General features: G+C 37.0%; 1 protein-coding gene across 3 annotated transcripts in view; it reads left to right on the forward strand.

Annotated features, from left to right (window-relative positions):
• Positions 1-23,212, forward strand: part of LOC120083748 (coiled-coil protein) — an 80,876-nt gene that overhangs the window by 39,774 nt on the left and 17,890 nt on the right. For all 3 annotated transcript variants that reach the window (XM_039039605.2, XM_090316204.1, XM_039039606.2), the window contains 7 exons: positions 363-898; positions 997-1,060; positions 1,144-1,246; positions 1,404-1,573; positions 6,523-6,648; positions 11,867-11,937; positions 22,989-23,051. In XM_039039605.2, the coding sequence (XP_038895533.1) occupies positions 363-898; positions 997-1,060; positions 1,144-1,246; positions 1,404-1,573; positions 6,523-6,648; positions 11,867-11,937; positions 22,989-23,051 (1,133 nt within the window). The remainder of the gene's footprint in view (positions 1-362; positions 899-996; positions 1,061-1,143; positions 1,247-1,403; positions 1,574-6,522; positions 6,649-11,866; positions 11,938-22,988; positions 23,052-23,212) is intronic.

Below are 23,212 nucleotides of genomic sequence, written 5' to 3' on the forward strand. Positions count from 1 at the left end.
TTGGTAGTTTTGACTTGGAACTTCCACAAATTGCTCTGGCTTACCAAACCAGAGTTCTTGTGACAATTAGGAATCCTTCAGTTCAGTTGTAGTTATTGAAAATTTCTTATGTCTTGTGTCTAAAAGGGGATATGATTAATGGTCAGCATGACTTGGAAATCTTGTAGTTACTGTAAATTTCTTATGTCTTATGTCTAAACCGGGATATGATTAATCGTTAGCATGACTTGGAAATCTTAATTTACTTGAGTAGACTGTCTCAGCGACATTTCTACTACTTGGTCAAATTTAGCAATTTCTTAAGTTTGAATGTGAAAATTCACTAGTACTTCGTGCAATGATTTTACTCTTCATGTTTTTAGGCTCTAAAGATGGTTATGGAAAAAGAGAATTGGCTTACACTGCCATCAGATACGGTTCAAGTTGTTAGTTTTGCTGGACTTCTTGGTGATGGGGCACCTTTGTTTGTTACATCTGAGGGTAACTCATCTAATGGCAAGGTCCCACGTTCAGATAAGTCAACAAGCTCAATCAGTACAGGCATGGATAGAAGTGGTTTTTTGCAGTGGCTCAAAAGTGGAAATCCATTTTTACTTAAACTAATGCATACTTGTAAGGAAGGCACACCAAATGGTATCCATTATGGAGAAGTGGATGGAAGTGTAGGTGAAAGTCCTCATAGGAGTAATGCCTCTCCAACTAAATATCCAGACAATCTTGCAAATGGTGCTAATACTGTTTCTGAAGATGAAGATGAAGATCTTTTAGCTGACTTTATTGATGAAGATAGTCAACTCCCAAGCAGAATTTCGAAACCCAAACTTTCACGAAACCACTCTTCTAACCATAGTAATGATGATATTACAGCACAAACAGGATCATCTCTATGCCTTTTAAGGTGAAGCATCTCTAGTGATATTGAGAAGTGTGAAAGAGAATCTTTTATTTTTTTTTTTTACTTTGGAATGTTGATATTTTTGAACTCCCAAATTCCAGGTCCATGGACAAATATGCAAGGCTTATGCAGAAACTAGAGATTGTGAATGTTGAGTTTTTCAAGGTATCCCCTATTAATGGTTAGCTTATTAAATGTCATCAACCTTTTCCTGCCCGAAATATTTCTGATTAGATTATTTTAAGCAGGGAATGTGCCAGTTGTTTGAAGTGTTCTTCTATTTTGTATACGAGACTTTTGGCCAGCCTAGCACTTCTTCTGGTGGAAAAGGCTTTCCAGACTCCCTCAATTGTATACACTCTTCTTTTTCCCCTTTTTGGGTTTATCCCTGACCAGTTTTTGGAAGTCTATGTTGTCTTATTCTCAAAGTTAAATATATCAGATACTTGATGACGCCATTTTACTTTCTTGAATTTTGATTTATGTGGTTTGTCTTCCTGGGATATAGATAAGTTGAAGACAGCCTTGTCAAGAGCTGCACAGGATTGTGAGCAGTGGATAAGACCCCATTCATCTTCCCCATCAGCTTCGAGTTCGACATTTTCTTTCAACGAAGTTACCCCAAGCCCTCCTGGCACTAGCTTAGGTTACTTGCATGGAACGTCTTTTGGTCTCAAGGTGCAAGTTTATCATATAAGGCTACAACTATAGAAATGTTTCATTTTTCATTTATTTTGATTGCTTTATATGTATGTACGTATTTATACGTATCTTTTTCACCCTTTTTTTTCATTTTTTTCTCGCTGTTAAGCTTTCTTTGGTTTTTGAGAAACATATATCGATTTGATTTTAGTTACAATTTTAGAATTTTGAGGCACGTTGATATTAGAAGAATGGGGTTAATTGGTAAGTGATAATATTCTAGGTTTTTTACCCCGCTTGTAATAAAACTTCATAAATAGGAGTCTTCCCTTGTATGAAACAATTATTATCACTTAAATAAAAGGTGCACAAGATTGATTCTTGGATGATTATTTCTTAAGAATACTTAGGCTACATCAATTTGGTATGAAAGCAACCGCTTGGGCCAAAGTGGACTGCCGCCAGTGGAAAACTGGGAAACTCTTGGCAATGCCGGTCATAAGAGGGAGCTTTAAGTGTTGTGCTCGTTGCCAAACAACCTACATATATTTAGGGGGAACCCTTTAAAATTCAAATCAAGAAAGAAGAAAATTAAAGAATCATCAAGAATGGATTTTTAAAACCCAATAATAACGTTTAAAGCTTGAAATTACTCTTTTGGTCTTGGAACACGACAAAGAAAGGTTGATTCCTATTCAAGAAAATCAAAGAATCAGCTCTATACCTATTATGAGATGGAAACGTACTCAAGAATCCAACAAAATGACTACTTCGATCCAGTAGCATTGGAGAATATAAAGAAAATAACAAAAGAACTCCAATGAATTGGGAAAAATGTCTCAAAGTATAAATCAATTATCAATTCATTTACAAGAGTTCAAGAATGGATTGATTCCATATACGGAAGAAAAAACAAAGGAATCCTGGTTGGAAACTTTTCAAATAGAAAATCTTGAAGATACAATTGGAGAAAATCTTGTTGAGACCTATGTAGTTAACGAAAGTGATTGAGTTAGAAATCATGCGAATGAAGTAGAAGAAAAAGAAGAATTTGAAGATGTTGATTCGAGAGTAGTCTTGAGTGAAGAAAAATCCAACATAGAAGATGGAAAAGAGACATCGAACATTTAAACTCTAAACATCGAGGCAAAAATAAAAAAATTGAGAAAGAACAACACACTGATTGCATTGTAAATCGATTACCACAATGTCAAAGAACTTGAAGCAAATGATGAAGAAGATGTGATTCTTGAAGGGTTCTCTTCAGAAGCTAATTCTTTTGTGATTGGTCTATGATTACGGTTTTGAATGAGCTTGATGGAAACGTCTTTTTTGAGTTTATGGCCGATGAAGAAGTTCATCTTTTGGTGGCAATATTGGATTTTTTGTCTCGGATTTACTTCTTTAATCGGAATAATTTTGTTCAAGACGTAGGAGATTGGTTTGACCATATGTCACTGAACGAGTTTATTTTATTCCTTGATTATTTAATTTTTTTTTTTAACTCGAGGACGAGTTTTCTTTTTGGAGGAGTAGAATGATGTAAGAAAAATGTGGTTAATTGGGTATTTGGGTAATATTCTAAGTAATTCCCCTTTTACCCTCATTTGTAATAAAATTCTATAAATAGGAGGCTTCCCCTCTTGTATGAAACATTATTATCATTTCAATAAAATATGCACAAGATTGATTCTTGGAAAATTATTCCTTGAGAATACTTGGGCTACATCAAATTAGCAACTGTGATATATTAGATTGATGGATTAAAATAATAAAGAAAATCACCTAAATACAACTACTTTAGAAGACTTTCCGTAACATTCCTATAGGCTATTTTGCTGAGTTGAAGTTACTTTTTTTTCAGAAGGAGCTCCCATCTTTTGTGAACTTATTTTTTGTATGTCTTTGTATTCTTTTATTTTTTCTTAATGAAAGTTATTTTTATAAAGAAAAAAACCTACTTTATTATTATACTCTATATTAAAGAAACAAAATAATTAGCGTAAAAAGAATTCACACCTTTCTTAGCTGATTTGTACTCTACCCTCTCATACTAGATTAAGCATATCACATTCTCAGTGAAGAATTGGTTGTAGATTTTAGTTCGGGTTGCTATTTGGTAAAAAGGCCAGCCTATTGATTACATCTTTAAACAAGGCGCCCAAACCAGACCTTCCATGTTTGTTTATTTTTGTTTATCTTTTGATTTTTTCACGAAGTTTTGATCCAATTTCAGTTGCACCTGCTTGTGTCACTTTTGTTGGTGCAAAGTATGAGTTTCATTGTGTAATCATGGATCACAGAGGGGAGGATAGAATAAATCTCCAGGTCGGATGATTTCTCCCTGGCTTTCTTTCAGCATAACTGGAACAGCTTGATGAATGATCTGGAGAGGGCCTTCAAGGAGTTTCATAACGATGAATTTTAAGTAGCTCTATGTCTGAAACCTTTGTTTGTTGCTTCCCTAAAAAGGAAAAGGTGAATACAATTAAGGATTTCAAACCTATTAGCCTCATTACATGAGTCTATAAGATCATTCCCGAGGTTTTGGCTAACATATTAAAAAAGATCCTTCCCTGACCAAGCTCTAAGAGCTAATGAAGAAGCTATTAAAGATTATAAATGAGGAAGAAGGATTGTGATCTTTAAGGTTGATATTTAAAAGCCCTACAATTTTCTTGATAATGTCCTGCTCAAAAAAGGATTTGGTTGTAAAGGGATGATGTAGATTTGGAATTGTGTGAATTTGGTCCTCTTTCCTCATTAATGGGAGGTCAAAGGGCAGGGTTAGGGCTTCTAAAGATTTAAGACAGGGGTGACCCTTACCCCTCTTTCAATTTCTTCCTTGTTGCTAATGTTCCTAGGAGAATCGGCTCCAAGTGTGTTGAAGGTGAAATGGTAGAGCCGATGCGCAAGTTTGAATATCATCCCTTTGAGTGGCTGTCAAGCAGGTTTAAAAAGCCCACATAGAAATATGCAGAAGGATACTTATTTTGAGCTTCCTTATTTTTCTTTTCTTGTCTATTGCATTGAGGGAGAGGGAAAGGAAATGTGTTTTTGGAGGATTAGTGGGTGAGGAGTAGATCCCTCTATAGTCTATACTACTTGTATCGTCTTTATCATCTTTCCTCCTTAAAAAATCGTTTGGTGGTTAACATCTTAGATTTGCTCGGGAGCTCCCCGACCTCGCGACGCCTTACCTGAGCAGGATCTGTTCTAAAAGTTATACAACCGTGTCTTTGAGTTCTAAAGCTCCATGTACTCTGTGTCGGGTTTTGTTGTCCTTTGACCCATTAGGGAAACAATAGGTGTTACAATTCTCTTGTCTTTCATTGGGGATGTTAATTTTAGGAACGATAGGAAGGATTAGGGGTGATCATCGGTCGAGTGGCGTTGGTTTTGGGCTCAAACTGACACTGACCACCGACTTATCGATTTAAATAAGTCGGTGGTCATTGGTGGTGGGAGGGCCTACAAAACCAATTGACTAGCCACCCAAACCGTCGGTTGGTTTTGGGATGAAACCTTAACAAAGAAACGAGAAGAAATCCGAGTTCACTCAACTCTGGTTAAAGAGCTTTCAATTGTGGAAAAAAAATTTTAGAGACTTGAGGAGAAAAGATAAGAGATGATAGAAGAAAGAGAGAAGGAGAAAAAAAGGTTGGTTTGTGAGCTGCGATAGTGGCATTGCTCAGTGCAAATCCAACGAAGATAGCTTGAAAGAAAACTGTTTAGAAGATCACAAAAAGAGAAGAATGAAAGAGAAAATGAAAATATGAGGAAGAAGATAAAACGAGGGGAAGAAAACCAAATGAAGAAAGAGATGGAAAAAAAAAAAAAAGTAGATAATAATGACCTGGGTAAGTCATCATTACCTATGTAGTTAGGTAATTCTTACATATGTAGGTAATTATCAATGATTTTACCTTTACTTTTAAAAGAAGCAAATAGTGTTTTTTGAGTGTGCATTACGATTCTACAAGCTTTTTTTCCCCCTAAAGGCGGTTGATTGGTCGGAATTAGCCTTTTTTAGGCTTATCAACGGGCTGATGGTCGGTTTTTTTAGTATTGAAAACCGAATGCCAACCACGACTAGAGTTGGTTCGGTCGGTTTTGGTTGGTCAGCTAGGATTTTCGGTTTAGTTTGCTCACCCCTATGAGGGATGACCGGATTTGGAGCCATAACCCTTTGGGGGATTTTCCTACCGTTCCTTCTTTTGTCGTCTTTTGGACCTTTTTCCTATTAGAGACTGTTCAGCCAGTTATTCATGGTTGTGTGAACACTCTGGATCGACTCTCGAGAAAGTGACCTTCATTGATGGGCTCATTTTGTTGTATCCTTTGTTTGAAGGTGGAGGAACTTGGATCATCTCCTTTGGAGTTAGCGACTTTATGCGTTCGGTATGGATCTATTTTTTTTTTTTTTTTTTTGAGGCAGTTGGTTTTCAACTGACCTGCCATAGAGACTTGGTGAGATAATCAAGGAATTCCTTCTCCATCCATCTTTTCGGAAGAATGGTCGTTTCTTGTGGCTTGTTGGAGTGTGTGTTATGGTGGGATCTTTGGGTGGGGAAGAATAATAGAGCATTTACAGGCTTGAAAAGGGACCTGAGTGATGCGTAGGCCCTTATTAGTTTTCTTGTTTGTCTCTAGGCTTCTTAACTAGTTTTCTTGTTTGTCTCTAGGCTTTGGTTAAGAAGTACATTTTGTAATTATTCGATAGGTGTCATTTTATAGGATTTGATGCCATTTCTGTAGAGGTGCTCCCACTTAGGGGCCCACGTACCCATGTGTTATATTCTCAATGAATGGTTGTTTCCTAATTAAGAAAAAAAAAAGAAAAGAAAAAAGGAGGCAGGATGGGATAATTTGAATCCCCTGAAAGAGATTTGATATTCTTCTTTTTGATACATTTGTAAAGTTGGTCAAAAAATAAAAAGGATGTGTCATGTGTTTTCCCCTAAACTACGATCATTTAACTGCAGGAAAGGAGTGCAGGTGCTGACTCATTATCACTTGTGGCGAGAATAATGCATAGGTCGAAAGCTCATATTCAGTCCATGCTTCTGCAAACTAATGTGGCTGTAATTGAAGACTTTTACGTACATCTGGTAATATTTTCATTCTTAGTATGTTGTCGATCATAATGTTTCATTCTTAGTGCAGCTTAGGCAGGTTTGAATCAGTTCTACGTCTAGCCTAATCGTGGTTACAGAGCTTGTTACATTTGAAATTTTGATTATGTCCTTATAGTCTTATCTTCTAATGAATTGTCCCAAGAAAAGAAATTATCTTATGAAGAAGCATAATTATTTATTTTTTTCTCTCAACTGAAAGAACTCTAATCAATGTCAAAGTTCAGATTACTGCATCACAGTTGCGATAATATTATTTCAGACTTTGGAAAATAAAATCACATAATATCATGTATTTGATGGAGATATTTTAGGAACAAGGCTCTTTTGTCCCCAGGAGAAATTGTTTGTCCTAATTAATTAATTTTTTTTGTTCCTTTACTTTTTTTTTTTTAAATGGAAATGAAACTTTTAATTAAATAAATGAAAAGAGACTGTTGCTCAAAGTACAAGGAAACAATAATATAATGAAATGAGACTAGTGCTTAAAGTAAAAAGACAATAGCAAGACAGAGAAAACTTAGACCAATGTGCATAAGAACTAAATAGAAAACAATGACATTCCAGATTAAACATAAATCTTGAGTAGACAATTTTGCATAGGACTTAGATGGAGAACACCAAGAAAAGGCCTAAACCGAGCAAGCTCAAACCAATTAAATCGAGTAGTAGATGATGACCCACCGAACAAACTTTGACCTAAGAAACCTCGGACTGAACCAAATAATATGCTGGTGCCACTAACAGCATATTTTACCCGATAGAAGAATGACTTCATGTAGATTAGTTCCATGAAACTCCCTAAGAAGCCCCAGAGCACTTGAAGCAGAGAATGAAAATTCTTGATTCCAGGAAGAAACTCTGCTAAAATGTGTTACACTACTCGGTGGATGAATTGAATAACTTTGGATTGGGTAACTTCGTTGAAAGAAAATGGAATGGATGCATTGAATAACTTTGGATCACTTGATGCAACCCACAGTTATTCAATGCATCCACTGCTCATGGATCTATTAAAGCAACCCAAAGTTATTCAATGACCCAGAGCACTTGATGCAACGACACCAGGATCATCATGGATGCATTGAATAACTTTGGGTTGCTTTAATAGATTCCATCCAATGGAATTATTGTTCCTTTACTTTTTATAATCAATATTTTGTTTTCCTCTACTTTTCAGTTTTGATTTGTTTCCCTTCTTTCCATTTTTTTTCCTGACTTGTTTCCCTAATGTAGTTTATTTATTTTCTTTATTTTCAGGACTTAAACTAATGCGGTAATAAATTATTACTGTCCATTTGAGTATTCTAGAAGTACTAGATTCATTATCCATTTATTTCTTACCCGAGCTTTTTTTTTTTTTTTTTTTTTTTTTTTTTTTAAATTTTAAATTTTATTTTTAAGGAAACAATCACTTTTCATTGATATGATGAAAAAAATTAATGCTAAAAAGTATAAGAACCCAAAAAGGGATACAAAAACATAATATAGAGTGAAATAAACAACAAAGCAAAAAATATTGTGGAGAATCACAGTCCTGCTTTGTTAGCTGTTTTATGGTTTAGAAAGAATTCAAAGATCAACTCCACGGCTGGACCGGTTTTGTGATAGCAAGACTTGAAGCTTCATGTTGGTGCGCCTTTTCCAAGATCTTTGTATACTTCTCGGTTCAAGACCCAAGTTTTAATTGGAGGGCATTCATATTACGAGCCTACTAGTCCTAGTTCTTCTAGTGATCCTTTTTGTATTAGTTTGTTTTGTTTTATGCTTCGTTCCCCCGTAGCTTCGATGAATGGTGTTCTTGGCTTTTGTGTATTGTTCTTGGAGTGTTTGTTCCAATTTTTAGTCCACTTGGATAGATTGTAGGATATGATGAGGGTGCTATAGGGATGTCAACTTAGTTGAGATGTCCGGGTGCACCTGTTGATCCTTAATTCTAGTTCTAGTTCTTGTTGCTTTTTGTTTCTAGATATTGTACTTTGAGCATTAGTCTCATTTCATTAGTTTAATGAAGAGGCTTATTTCCGTTTCAAAAAATCAAAAAAATAAACAACAAAGCAACAAAATATAATAGAATTATGAGAGCAACATAAAAGCTTTTAGAAAGAGAGCACAACGAAGCGACCTTCAGATGAGAAGAACCAAATGCATCATCCCAAGAAAGATGCTTGTTATGAAAAACCCTTCGATTTCATTCAAACCACAACTTAGATAACAAAGCCTTCACTACATTAGATCATAAGATTTTTGACTTTGGAGTTACAACTGGAGCAATCTGTAAATGAAGATGTTTTCCTTAAAAGAATTAAAGGAAACACACTAGATGTTGAAAAATGAGAAAATCTCCCACCAACAATTGCTTAATGTGACAATAGAAGAATAAGTGAAGGAAGGCTTCACTATTCCTCATGCATAGTGGACATATAATAGGTGAAAACGTAAGACCCCTAGTTATGGTTGTAGTAGGAATATTAGTATGATTAGTAGTATTGGGTATTCTAGTAATTAGATTTGAAGTTTGTTGGGTCTTTTGGGTTATAAATAAGAGGTGAGAGTAAGGCTAGAGGTGTGGAAAATTTGGGTGAATATAGGCTCTTTGGGAAAGGATCCTCAACCCTCTCAAATGTGTTGGGTTTGTTCATTGTGCTTGGTATTCCTATATTTTCCTTTGTGCTTTTCATCTTGTAATCGTTGAGGACTTCTGTGAGTAAATGTATAACTTAGGGAGACTTGTCCTGTGATTTCCTGATTTTTGGTACTTGTTGGGATTTTCTGTTTGCTAGAATGGATAGGGAGCTTTCTTTGAAGAACCTCGGAATAAATCTGAATAAAAGAAATAGGAGAGGATGAATAAGCCTCCTTACAAATATTGATTATTTTGGGAGTTTAAACTGCCATAAAGCTGAATAAGCCTCCTTACAAATAGGAGAAGATGCTGTCAAATGCTTTCTCAAAGATTTTGCAGAGAATTTGACAGATGAATCAAGAGACCAACGACAAGAATCTGGATTATCATTAATTTTTCTTCTTGCTACAACACCAAGCAACTGTTGGAAATCGATAATCTCATCATCTTTGAGAAGTCTTCGAAACAAAAATATTCCATGAACAAGAAGTTTCATCCCAATGATCAAAGATTGACCCATTTGGAAGCAATCCTGTATAAACGGGGAAATAAATCAAAGGAGAATTAGCAGCCCAAGTATCCTTCCAGAAAAAAAAAAAAGAATAAAAAAAAACAAAAGACAAAAAAAAAGTATCTATCCAGAAACTAATTCTTCTTCCTCAGCCAAGGTTGAATTAGTTTCTGGATAATTACTTTTTTTTGGGATAAAGCAAACTGGACAAATAGAAGAGATACAACCTCTCAAGAGGAGATCTGTTATTTCTCTTCTCCCAAATGTCCCTCCACTCCTTTAAAAGCTCTGTTATTCCTCTTCTCCCAAATGTCCCACAAAATAGCGCACGCCCCAGCTATCCATAGAAAATGACCTTTCTCCTTGAAAGGTGGATGGACAAGGAACTCCTTGATCGACTCCTGCATATCTTTGGTGAGCTAACTTGAATCCAAACTTTTGGAAGAAATGATTCCACACAGATCTTGCAAACTAACAACTCCAGAGAATGTGATCCAGGTCTTGCTCTGCCTTTCGACAGAGAATACAACAAAAAGGTCCCATAATCGAAGACTTCCTCAAAGGTTCATCAGCAGTGTTCACACGGCCAAGCAAAACTTGCCAAGTAAAGAACTTAACATTCTTAGGTATCTTGATCCTCCAAAGCCCATAAGAAACCGACTCTTTACTGGGGGAGGGATCCAACAACAACTAAGAGGATCTACTAGAAAAACCCTCCTGAGGATTCTGAGGATTAAAACTATCCTTTGGGAGGTTATCTGTAACGCCCTAGATCTAGGACTCTGACTAGGATTCGTAATTTGGATTCGACACCTAGTGACCTTGGCATTCCTTTGCATCCCCTACGATCTGGCAATGTCATCTTTGCTCGTCTTGAACTGCTTCTAAGAGTGAATACTATCCTTACACCAACACAGGTCCTTTTAGCAGGTTTTGTTCTCACTCACATGTTTCCTAAAAATTTTTTTATGAGGTCACCCAACATAGGATTGTTTCAAGCTAAGCATGCTTAACTTTGGAGTTTCTGTGATTGAGCCACTGAAAAGGAAGGTGTACTTTGTTGGTATAGGTAGTAACTTTAAATTCTTTTAAGCCTTTTTAAACCACCCAGATCGAGACCACCGGCTTTTGGAGATTTGGAAGTCAACTTAAATTCGCATTAATACTGTAAATAGCTGATTTCTTCCCATTAACCTTATGACGTGAGCACCATTCAAAGAGTTCAATCGTATGTAACAGATTTTCCAACATACCATCATCATGTTTGCAAAAGAGCAAAGTGTAATATGCTAATTGAAGGAGCAGAATATGAATTTTGTCTTTTCCCACAAAAAGCCTTCATACAAACCAGCACCATAAACTTTATCCACTAGAGCACTCAAAACATCACTGACAAGAAGAAAAAGGAAAGGGGAAAGTGGACCCCTTGCCTTAATACCCCCAGACAATAAGATTCTCCCACAAGGTCTTCCATTTTAAAAAACAAAGTATTTCAGATTTCTAACAAAACCGTTAAACGTTAATCCACTGAATCCTCTTTGCTCTAAAACTCTTTAGTTTCAAAACTTCCTCGAGAAAGTTCCAATTGACATTATTGAAGGCTTTTTCCAAGTCTCTCTTTTCTCTACTAAGTTCTCATTCTTTCTGTCATACATCAATGTGGGTGGGTGGGTTTATTGTATTTCATGGCTCATATGGTGTGTTTTGGAGGTCTATAATTATACTATCAGGATGGATATAAACAAGAATCCGTGATAAATACAAACTGTTCAGTGATAATGGTTGTTTTATTGTGGACCGGATGACTGCTGAATACCTTGGTAAAAATAAAATAATTCCTACTTAAAAATTTCAGCGACTGTTATCCATGCCAATGGAATATTTTTTCCTGCTTATTGATATTGATAGTTCAGTAAAATTTCTACTAGTTTCTTGTTTATGGTATGTGAATGGTTGTGATAGTCTTCTCTGTTTTTATGTCTGCAAATTTATTATTTTATTATTTTTTTATTCTTATAGGCATTGAGTTTACACTGAATTTATCTGCTTTTGATCAGTTGGATGCCGTCCCATATCTCATTGAGCATATACATAAGAACACTGCAAGACTACTTCTTCATGTCAGTGGGTAAGAAGATTTAAATGGACACAGTATAATTTTGTTACAGTTTTAGGTGTTGGAGATTCTTCTTCTTCTTCTTCCTTTATTTCTTTCTTTCTTTCTTTCTTTCCTTCTTTCTTTCTTTTCTTTTCTTATCTGTTCTGTTTTTTCTTTTCTTTTTCTGTGAGCTGCACATGCTATGTGGATATAAGATATGAAAGTGCCCACGACCAACATGTGTAATACAAGTTGAGTGAGAATCAGTCTGACAAAGTGTCTGCCAATCTTCACTTTCCAATACTGAAAATAAATTTGGTGTCTTGCTAATGCTGGCCAATAACTAAAAGGAAAAGAATCTAAACCTACTAAAATCTAGAATAAAATATGCTGTTGTGGTACCAGTTAGCACTTTCAGAACAAGTTAAAAAATTATTTGCAAAAACAGGTTTATTCTAAGCTTAAACTGAGACGATGGAAATTTACTTTAGTGAAGTCATTAACGTTCTTATAGAAGCATTTTTGTTTCAACAAGATATGAATTTTTAATTGATTGATGAAAAGAAACAAAGTTGGGTTACCAACTTCAATAAGGAGTGAAAGAAGAATGAAAACAAAACATCCTATGGGTGGGTTATAAAAGAACCTCAATTAAACGTTCTTATAGAAGAATTAGGAGAAGACGAAGAAGACAAATGGAAAGAAAGAGCCTAAAGCTTTTTTCTGTCTTCAGCTTCGTCTTCCACTCTACCCAACAGCTCACCCCCACAATCCCAAGAAGTTTGCCCTAATTTAGGTTGCCTTTCTCTACATGGGCTTTCAAAGCCTACTTGTGGGACAGCAGGTGACTTTGTTTAGCTAATAACTAAGAAAAAAGAAAAACCAATGATGATCAAAGAGTTTAAAGCTCCAGAATGGCCAAATAAGACTAAAAATGCAACATTTTGTAATAGGGTCTATATCCAAAGAGAGAAGAAAACTCCCGCAATAATCAATTCAATTGTTTTTTTTTTTTTTTTTGGGAAAAAAAAGAGCAAACAAACTTGTCATTGATGTAATGAAAAATACCAAAGCTCAAAAGAATACAAGAGATAAAATAGAAAATAAATAAACGGGTTGTATTGTTATTTTGGGATATGATGAGGGTGCTAAGGATGTATTAACTTAGTTGAGATATCCGGGTGTGCTCACAGACCCCTCGTTCTTATTTGCCACTATTGTTGTTTGAGCATTAGTCTCTTTTCATTATATCAATGTAAAGTTTTGTTTCTATTTAAAAAAAAAAGAAAAAAAAAAAAGAAAAGATAAGAAAAAAAAGAAAAAAAGCAAATAAATAAGCAAGTTCCAAAAGTAAAACTACGGTATTCCAATTTAATCATAAATCTTGGGACAAATAATCTACACAAAATTTAGAAGGAGACCACCAAGAAGTCTTGAGACGAGCTGAATCAAAACATTCTGATCATGCACGAGACTTGTATTGAAATGAGCTTTGATTTCTTTTCAACCATAACTCAGATAGAAGAGGTTTTACTACCTTAATCCATTATAGTTGTGCTGTCTTTATTGATGCTGAATAGAGCCTTGCATTCTATTTATTTTGTACTTTATTTCCTACTTTATTTTTGGTATTGTATTTATTATCTGTTACTAGTACTTCACTCCCTTGTGGAGTTTGTTTCCCTTGAGCATTAGTCTCTTTTCATTTCATCAATGAAAAGTTTTTTTTTGTTTTGATGAAAAATAGAGTAGGGAAAGAAAAATAGCACACCAAGATTTTACGTGGAAAACCCTAATTAGGGAGAAACCACGGGATAAATAAATTCTTATTAGAAAACTGATACAAAGAAATACAACAGACCACCAGCTTAAATAGAGAGGGGAAACCGTAGGGTATAATGAAAAAGACAAAAATGCCCCTAGAGTGCAAAATCCTAATTTCAACACCCCCTCAAGTTGGGGCGTAGATGTCAATAAGACCCAACTTGCTCACACATGCGTCAAACAGTTGTCTGAATAGTCCCTTTGTTAGGATATCTGCAATCTGTTGATTGGAAGGAATATAAGGAACACAAATGTTGCCACTATCAAGTCTTTCCTTGATAAAATGCCGATCAATCTCCATATGCTTTGTTCTGTCATGTTGAACTGGGTTATTTGCTATGCTTATGGCTGCTTTATTATCACAATAGAGTTTCATTGGACCGGTATGCTCTTGATCAAGGTCTTTCAAAACATTTTCAAGCCAAATCTCTTCACAGATTCCCAGACTCATAGCCCTGTATTCTGCCTCGGCACTACTTCTGGCAATGACACCTTGTTTTTTGCTTTTCCTTCTAACAAGATTGCCCCACACCTTGTTTTATGCATCGCCTTTCAGTTTTCCTGAACATCAAGCCTTTCCCTGGAGAGGTTTTCAGATATCTCAAAATACACTCTACTGCCCTCATGTGTTCTTCATATGGAGACTGCATGAACTGACTTACCATACTTACTGCATAAGAGATGTCGGATCTAGTATGAGAGAGAGATTAATTTCCCAACAAGTCGCTGATATCTTTCTTTGCTCACTGGAACACCTTTACTCATATTACTTAACTTTGCATTTGCTTATATAGGGGTATCAACTGGTTTGCAACCCGTCATACCTGTTTCCTTAAGCAAGTCCAGAGTATACTTCCATTGGGAAACTGAAATTTCTTCTTTCGATCGAGCTACTTTCATTCCAAGGAAGTATCTTAGTTTTCCAAGGTCCTTGATTTCGAATTCGTTAGCCATCTTTGCCTTCAATCGGTCAATCTCTGAGGTATCATTGCTTGAAATAACAATGTCATCAACATAAACAATTAAAACTGTAATTTTCCTGGATACTGACCTTTTAGTAAACAGAGTATGATCAGAATGACCCTGTTTATATCCTTGCGATTTTACAAACATAGTAAACCTGCCAAACCAAGCCCTTGGTGACTGTTTTAGCCTATATAAGGACTTTCTTAATCTGCAAACTCGGTGATTAAACTTTTTCTCGAATCCTGGGGAGGACTCATATAGACTTCTTCCTCTAACTCTCCGTTAAGAAAGGCATTCTTCACATCAAGCTGGTGAAGGGGCCAATCCTTATTAACTGCAACAGAAAGGAGGACCTGAACTGTGTTTAGCTTTGCAACCAGCGAAAAAGTCTCAGAATAATCAACCCCAAAAGTCTGAGTAAAACCCCTGGCAACTAATCTGGCTTTGTATCTATCAACTGTTCCATCGGGCCTATACTTTATTGTGAACACTCATTTACATCCGACTGTTTTATGACCACTTGGAAGATTGACTTGATCCCACGTATGATTTTTCTCGAGAGCTCTCATTTCTTCCATAACTACGACTTTCCATTCAGGACTTTCCAACGCTATATGTATACTGTTTGGTATCACCACTGTGTCTAGGTTTGTAGTGAGGGTCTTTGAACTCAGGAGACAAATTACTAAAGGACAAGTAACTCTGCAACGGATATTTAATACATGATCTAGTACCTTTCCTTAGGGCAATCGGAAGATCAAGGGATTCATCTTTGTCTTTACTTTCTTCTGACATACTGCACTCACCCTCTGGTTCTGTTATTTTCCCACTCAACAATTTTTTCAGCAGGAATAAGAGACGCTTCTTTTCCAGGTTCTACCATGTTCTCAAAAGTCACACAATCATCTGTCTCTGCACCATCATCGACCTCAATCACATCTTTGCTGTCATTATCTTCCCTGCTTTTGCTCTCAACATTTTCAACAAAAGCATCAGTTTTATCACATTTATTATCATGATCAGGGATAGGACTACTAGTACCTAGAACTGATCTCTGTTCAGACTCGTGAACTGGAGCCGGAGAGATAACAGGCGGCGCTATTTCCTTCTTGAGATTCTTCTTATAGTATGTGATCCAAGGGACTTGTTTGGTTGGGAGGATAGGTGCATTGGTACTGATGCTGATATCAAGGATGAGTTCAGGTTCAGGTAAGGTAGAAAGGCTGGGACCCCAATTGGTTTCTTCACTAGAATGCTCCCCCTGAAGAGAACCATTGGGAAAGAATGGATGATCTTCAAAGAATGTCACATCCATAGAAACAAAGTATTTTCTGAAAGGAGGATGATAACGCTTGTACCCACGCTGATGTAGAGGTACCCTACAAAAACGTATTTTTGTGCCCAAGGGGTAGACTTGGTACGGTTAGATTTGTGTGTATGGACGAACACCACACAGCCAAAGACACGAAGGGGTACATCAGAAAGAAGTCTGGAGTTTGGGTAAGACTCTTTGAAGAAATCTAAGGGGATTTGGAATTTTAGGTCCCGAGATGACATGCGGTTTATTAGATGGGCTACTGTCAAGATAGCATCACCTCACAAATAAGAAGGAAGGGAAGTTGACAAAATAAGTGATCGGGGTACATAAGTGACGGTTTTTCCGTTCGGCCACTCCACTTTGTCGAGGAGTGTACGTACAGGAACTCTGATGAACAACACCTTTGGAGACTAGGAATTCACGTAAGGCATTACTAAGGTACTCTCGACCATTATCACTTTGGAGAATAGCGATTTTGGCATTGAACTGGGTTTCTATAGAATTGTAAAATTGTTGGAAAACTGAAGTAACTTTTGATTTATCTGTCAGAAGGAAAACCCAGGTTAGTCGAGTATGATCGTCAATAAAGGTTACAAACCAACGCTTTCCAGTTATGGTAGTGAATGGTGACGGACCCCAGACATCGCTGTGGAACAGAGTAAACGATTTAGAGGGGTTATAAGGCTGAGAAGAGAAAGAAACACGAGGCTGTTTGGCCTGGACATACACGTCTCATTTCAATTTAGAAATATTAACGTTGCGAAAAAGATGAGGAAACAAATAATTCATATACTGGAAATTAGGATGGCCTAGGCGATAATGCCATAACATATAAACAGTTTCAGAAACAGAAAAATGGGAAGAAAACAAACTAGTCCTATCACATATTCTAAAGGAGGCTTATTCAGTGAGGAAATAGAGTCCCCTGTCATGCCGGGCAGTGCCAATCGTCATCCCCGAGCTCAGATCCTGAAAAACATCATCATCAGGTGAGAAGATAACACGACACTTCAAATCTCTTGTAAGTTTACTAATAGATAACAGATTGTAAGACACTTTTGGTACATGCAACACATCTTGGAGGATTAAGCCTGCAAGGGGTGACACCCGTCATTTTCCAGCAACAGGGGCAAAGGACCCATCTCCAATTCTGATTCTTTCATTTCTAGCTCTAGGTTGATAAGACAAAAATTGATCAGAGGAGCCAGTTAAGTGAGATGTGGCTCCTGAGTCTAATATCCACGGTTTATTACCAGTTATACTTACAAGGCCAAAGGAGTGGAAAGTACCTGAATGGGCAATTGCACTTACACCCACTATAGTAGTAGTGCTCTGAGTGGTTTCCTGATTCTGAGGCTGAGTATCTCCAGTAACAGATTCACCTACAAGAGCCTGGCTTGGCTGTCGTTTCTTACCATTTGGCGGTCGGCCGTGAAGTTTTCAGCACTGATCTTTCGTGTATCAGGGTTTTTTGCAATGTTCACACACTGGGGGCGGGTTACTGTTCTGTTTATCTTGGACAGTGCCTGAAGTTTTGAAAGCAGCGGAATCTGTTGGTGTTACAGGTGTACTGTTCATGGCCTTCGACCTATCTTTCTCCAAGCGTACTTCAGAACAGACTTCCATTAGGGATGGTATATGTTTGGACCCCAATATACGACTTCGCACTGTATCAAATTTAGAGTTGAGTCCTGCAAGAAAGTCATACACGCAATCCATTTTTTTAGACTGATAATGTAACACTCCTCCACAAGGACAATTCCAAATCATTTCACGGCACAAATCCATCTCTTGCCATAAGAGAAACAACTTGTTAAAGTAAGCAGTAACGTCCATTGTTCCCTGTTTGCATTCGTGGACCTGCTTACGTAGGGTATATAAACGAGGGACATTCTGTCTCCTGGATTAGAGTTTTTGGGTTGCCTCCCAAATATCACGGGCTGTAGCTGCATACAATAAAGGTTTTCCAACCTGAGGTTCCATACTTCCAATCAAAATCGATCTCAACAAAGAATCCTCTGCTTTCCACATTCGCTCTTGGGGATCACCGATCCTTGGTTTTGGTATTTCACCTGTCAAGTATCCAAATTTGTGATGGCCCTCGAGGGCTATTTTAATAGATTGGGACCAAGAAAAGTTATTATCACCATTCAACTTTTCTCCTATAATAAAGCTAGAAGAATTGCCTATAGCTCTATAACATAAATTTGAGGGGGTAAGTAGGGAACAAACTTACCGAGTTTTCAGGATATGGGTTTAGATCTGGTTGGATCTTGGATGTCGATCCCAGGGCGTCCCCAATAGCAGCTAGCTGTTGCTGAAACATCTCGTTCTGTCGTTTAATCTGCAACTGCAACTGGGTAACTTGGTCTTGGATTATACTTCCTTGGTTCTGGTGGTATGATGAAGAATCTCCCCCTCCAAACTCACCCATGATCGGCGAAAACTATCCCATTCGGTTGCTCATACTAGGTTGGAAAACACCCACACTTCTTCCATCTTTCTTGTGGTGCGGCATTGGCTGAGATGAGACACCGATTTGAGAGGAGAAGGCCGGCGGCAACGGAAATAGACGGGAACTGCTGGGCACGGACTGGTCGGTGCTGGGCATCACAGATCTGGACCGGTCGGCGCTGGGCATCGCAGATCTGGACCGGTCAGCACTGGGCATCGCAGATCTGGGCTGGTCAGCTTCGTTCGACTGTGTCTGAGAGCGACCAGACAGATCTTGGCTTCGTTCGGCCGGTCGCTGGTCGTCTTCGTCTGAGCACGACCGAACCAGATGGGTAGCTGCAGGGTCACTGGTCATTGGTTGCCGTCGCTGGTCGTCTGGTCGCTGGTGGCTAGTCGTTCCGTCTTCGAAGGAGTCGGCCGGCGGTTGGTAGGGCGGCGGCGGTTGGTCTTCATGAAAGTGGGGAAGAAGAGATTGAAAGTACTTGTCAGTGGCTTTTTGGATAATACTTGTTATATCTGGGTTATTGGTTTGGGATTCTCCTGTTGGATTTTCCTCAATGGTGGCCAGAGTTTCGTCTCCATGCTCTGATACCATGATGAAAAATAGGGTAGGGAAAGAAAAATAACACACCAAGATTTTACGTGGAAAACCCTAATTAGGGAGAAAAACCATGGGATAAAGGAATTCTTATTATAAAACTGATACAAAGAAATACAACAGACCACCAGCTTAAACAGAGAAAGAAGAAACTCTAGGGTATAATGAAAAAGACAAAAATGCCCCTAGAGTGCAAAACCCTAATTTCAACATGTTTAAAAAAAAAACATTATAATTTTGTTAGGAGATAGGGGTAGACCAAACAACACCCGGAAGAGAAAACATTTTATCTGAAGGACTTGAAGAGTACTTGGTAGAGATTGGAAAATGTGAATAGTTTGTCCCCAACACTGTCGAGAATAATGACACCAAACAAATATATGCTGAATAGAATCTACATCAGACGATCAAAGTAGTATGGAAAACAGATCTATGGAGAAATAATATGCTTAGGGAGCTTCCATTAAAGAGCTTTTGAACAATTCAAGGTGCCATTCAACTGTCTTTTTTTTAAAAAAAAAAAATTGGAAACAACTTTCATTAAAAAAAAAAAAAAAGAAAGAATACAAGGGAATACAAAAAAACTAAGTCCACAAAAAGGGGAGCTCCCTCTACAGAAAAAAGACTCCAATTATAAATAACTCCTAGAGAATAGTTTCAAAAGATCTTCAAAATTAAAGCCCACAGAGAAAAATGGAAGCGAATGAGGGACCGAACCTCACTCGAGTCTCTTTCCATTCCTCTAAAAATCTTACTATTACGCTCACCCCAAAACCCATAACATCGCGCACACCCCTGCAAGCCATAAAAAGTTGGGTAAACTTACTTATCCTCAGTTCGCCTCATGGGGAGAAGGGTCACTTTTTGTCAAAAGTTGGCTTAGATGGTTGCTTTGGTACTGAAATTGTGGGTCTTCTTACAAGTGACAGCTTTTATGGTTGCCTTGGCTGGTACACTTTCTGGAGAAATTGCTTTGGTTGTGATTTGTAAAGCTGTTAATCCAATTTCTTATGGTCAGTTCTTGCATCCTGTTTTGGGCATCAATCTAATGTTCAAGAATTTTTTGCAGTTTTCAGAACAAGTCTGAACCATATTTCCATTTCAAAAGTTTCCTTTCTTTTTTACTTCTATCTTTATTTTAATGTTCAAACTCGAGGATGAGTTTTTTTTTTTAATTTTTTATTTTGTGTGGATTGAATGATGTGAGAAGGATAGGGTTAATATTTAGTGATTTTCTAGGTTAATTTCCTTTTTATCCCGATTTGTAATAGATTCTATAAATAGGTGATCCCCCATGTATTCAAGAGACAACTTTGATTCTATCAATATTCTAGATTTCGAGTTTGGGAGGAATTCTCTCGTTTGGGTCCTTTAGGCTACATCACAAGGACTCCTCATGCTCAAAGCCTTGTTACCTGCTGTGTGCCAATCATGGGGTTTATAACCATGAATGCTCATGAGACATGATGACTTTGGATCAAAGAGAATCATTTTCATTCAGAAACCTTCAACCCCATTTTGCAAGAGCTGCAATTTGGAGATCCACCAATACAAAGGCTACCTTCTTATTGGGCTTTTGAAGCCAAAATCCTCATACCAAATGGTTGATATTGCTCTGCTTATTTCTTTCCCCAAAAAAGAAAAAAAATGATTTCATCAGGCTTTTCACAATCTTGCTAACACTAGGAGGCCTTAGAAAAAGAAACAAATAGTATAAAAGAATCTTTTATAAAGCTAAGTTGTAAACCGTTAATCTCCCACCTCATGGCTAATCAAATCTCCTCCAGCGATCAAGTTTCTTTTGTTTTTTGTCTATAACCAGCTCCTGAAAAGGTAGTCTTTGGATGACCCCCAAACAGAAGACCAAGGTACATGAATGATAAAGGTTCCACTTTGCAATGAAAATGGGAAGAAACTTGTTTAATCCTTGACTCGGCCATGTTTAAACAACATACCCTTGATTTTTCCAAATTTATTTATGCTCTGAGCACCATTCAAAGCCATGTTAAATGTATGTTTAAAGCCTTGTGGCCATCTGTTTATAAGGTTTTCTATAATTACATTGGAGCTGTTTTTGTGTAGCTAGTTAGGTTGCTTTTTTCATGGCTCTTTTTTGTTGGGTTGTTCTTCGTATGCCCTTTTATAATCTTTCAAAAGCCATTTTTTCATAGAAATAAATAAATAAAGTAGCCTCGTGAGGTATCTTTAGCCCCTGGCAAAGCCTGAAAACTTATCAGTTCACTGCTCAATCCTTTGTAATTAGTTGAACTTCTCTATTCATTAGTATAACATGTTGTGGTTTACTTAATAGTATTGAAGTGGGAACAGTAAGATGCAGTACATGGCCAGGATCAAAGTAAATTGAAATCATTGAACATTTTAGATAGAAGATATGCATAGGAATCCAATCTGCTCGCAAAGTTATACATATTGGGAGTTTCCAAGATGCTGAATCCCTTGAGAGAATATGAAGCCATCCACTGTCGTGATCAATTGGCCTTTGATGCATGCTACTTCTGCGTCAGCCCCACAATAATGTCTGGTAGATTTTCTAGCACAGCACTTCTTTGCTATCTGTAGGGAGAACCAACAAGGAATATTAGTGACAGGCTGACAGCTATGGGTAGTTTGATGGAGGCCTTCTGGATAAGATCATCATTGTTATCATCCAAGGTGGTTGCCAAACTGTGCATTTCAGTATCCTAAATTAGGGGTATCTGCAACACTTGCTGATTCTAGGCAAAAGAATTTGGTGCGTTTTTGTTACTCAGCTTAGTTTTGCTCCATTTCCTACGATTTCCAGAAGAACTCCTCCATGGCAGCTCGCAGTGGGCAACTCTCCATGCATTAGATAACATGAGGTTCCATCTTAAGACCAATTGGCAACGAGAGTAGTCTATCTATCTTATAAAGTGTATGATATCTCTTGGGTGGGATCCTCAATATGGTGCTGGGTTCATAATTCTTGGATTAAATCCCAATTTTTTTTGGGGACCGAATACCCGTTGGCCGTTTGGGGTTTATGAGCTCTGATACCATTTAAGTTTGAATGGAATTAAATATTTGTAATCAATAATTTAAGTGATACATAGCCTTCTTATATAGGAAAGACAATCATAATAGGAATAAAATAAAATCATTGATGATTTTACAGCTAATTAACATATTTACAACCTACACCATGCCTGTAGATTACCATTACGTGGGGGAGTACCTGAGCATATAATTTCAAGAAGGAACTGAGGCAAACTTTTAGTGATCGCCAGAGTATACTAGGAGGTTGACTCCAAACACATAAGCTAGCTACTAGGCTCCTGGCGGCCATCACCTAGCTTAACAACTTCCTGCATAATAATGAATTACCATAGTGATGGAAAAGTACCTATTTGTCATTTGAAGCAGGCAGACTGCGTCAAAAAGGATAAAGACAATGCTAACAACTTGATTATTTAACTATGAATCATATATGTTGGTATAACACAAAGTAGGTAGTAATTTCCTTATCATACCTGAAACTTCTGCTCTCCTTGATTATATCTAGAAGTTATATGGTTCAATGTCAATAGCAGCAAGTTTGCTTTCCACAGGCTAAAAAAGTAAAATTCTTTTATTGAATTCTGCAACTATGTGATGCAGTAGGATTAGGGTATTATGGTCAAATCCTTAATTGATTAGGATAGGGATTAGTTTCCATGATTGATCAGGATTAGGATTAATTTCCTTGGTTTATTAGGATTAGAATTAGATTGTTTGATTAATTAGGAATAGAATTAGTTTGCTTTCCAATTCTCTATAAAAAGAGAGATTTTCTTCTTGTATTGACAACTTTTGATTCATTTGAATAAAATTCTCTCTTGATATTCATTACTATGATTTTCGAAGATGGTACTAATTTTTAATGATAAACTTCTCTATTTACAGTTATGTTGATCGGATAGCCAATGCAAAATGGGAAGTAAAAGAGCTTGGACTAGAGCATAATGGGTTTGTTCCCTCGGATACCCACTTTTTTTTACATTAGAGTTCTAAGTTAATATTATATAATATATATACATATACATAGACATACATATAAATGTATTTTCCAAACTATGGTGAAAGGTTGACCTGCTACTTTTATATCAAGTGAAAGTACTTTAAATGGG

Source organism: Benincasa hispida, chromosome 8, assembly GCF_027475165.1.
Source record: "Benincasa hispida cultivar pf3 chromosome 8, pf3_genome.v1.1, whole genome shotgun sequence".
NCBI classification, from domain to species: domain Eukaryota; kingdom Viridiplantae; phylum Streptophyta; class Magnoliopsida; order Cucurbitales; family Cucurbitaceae; genus Benincasa; species Benincasa hispida.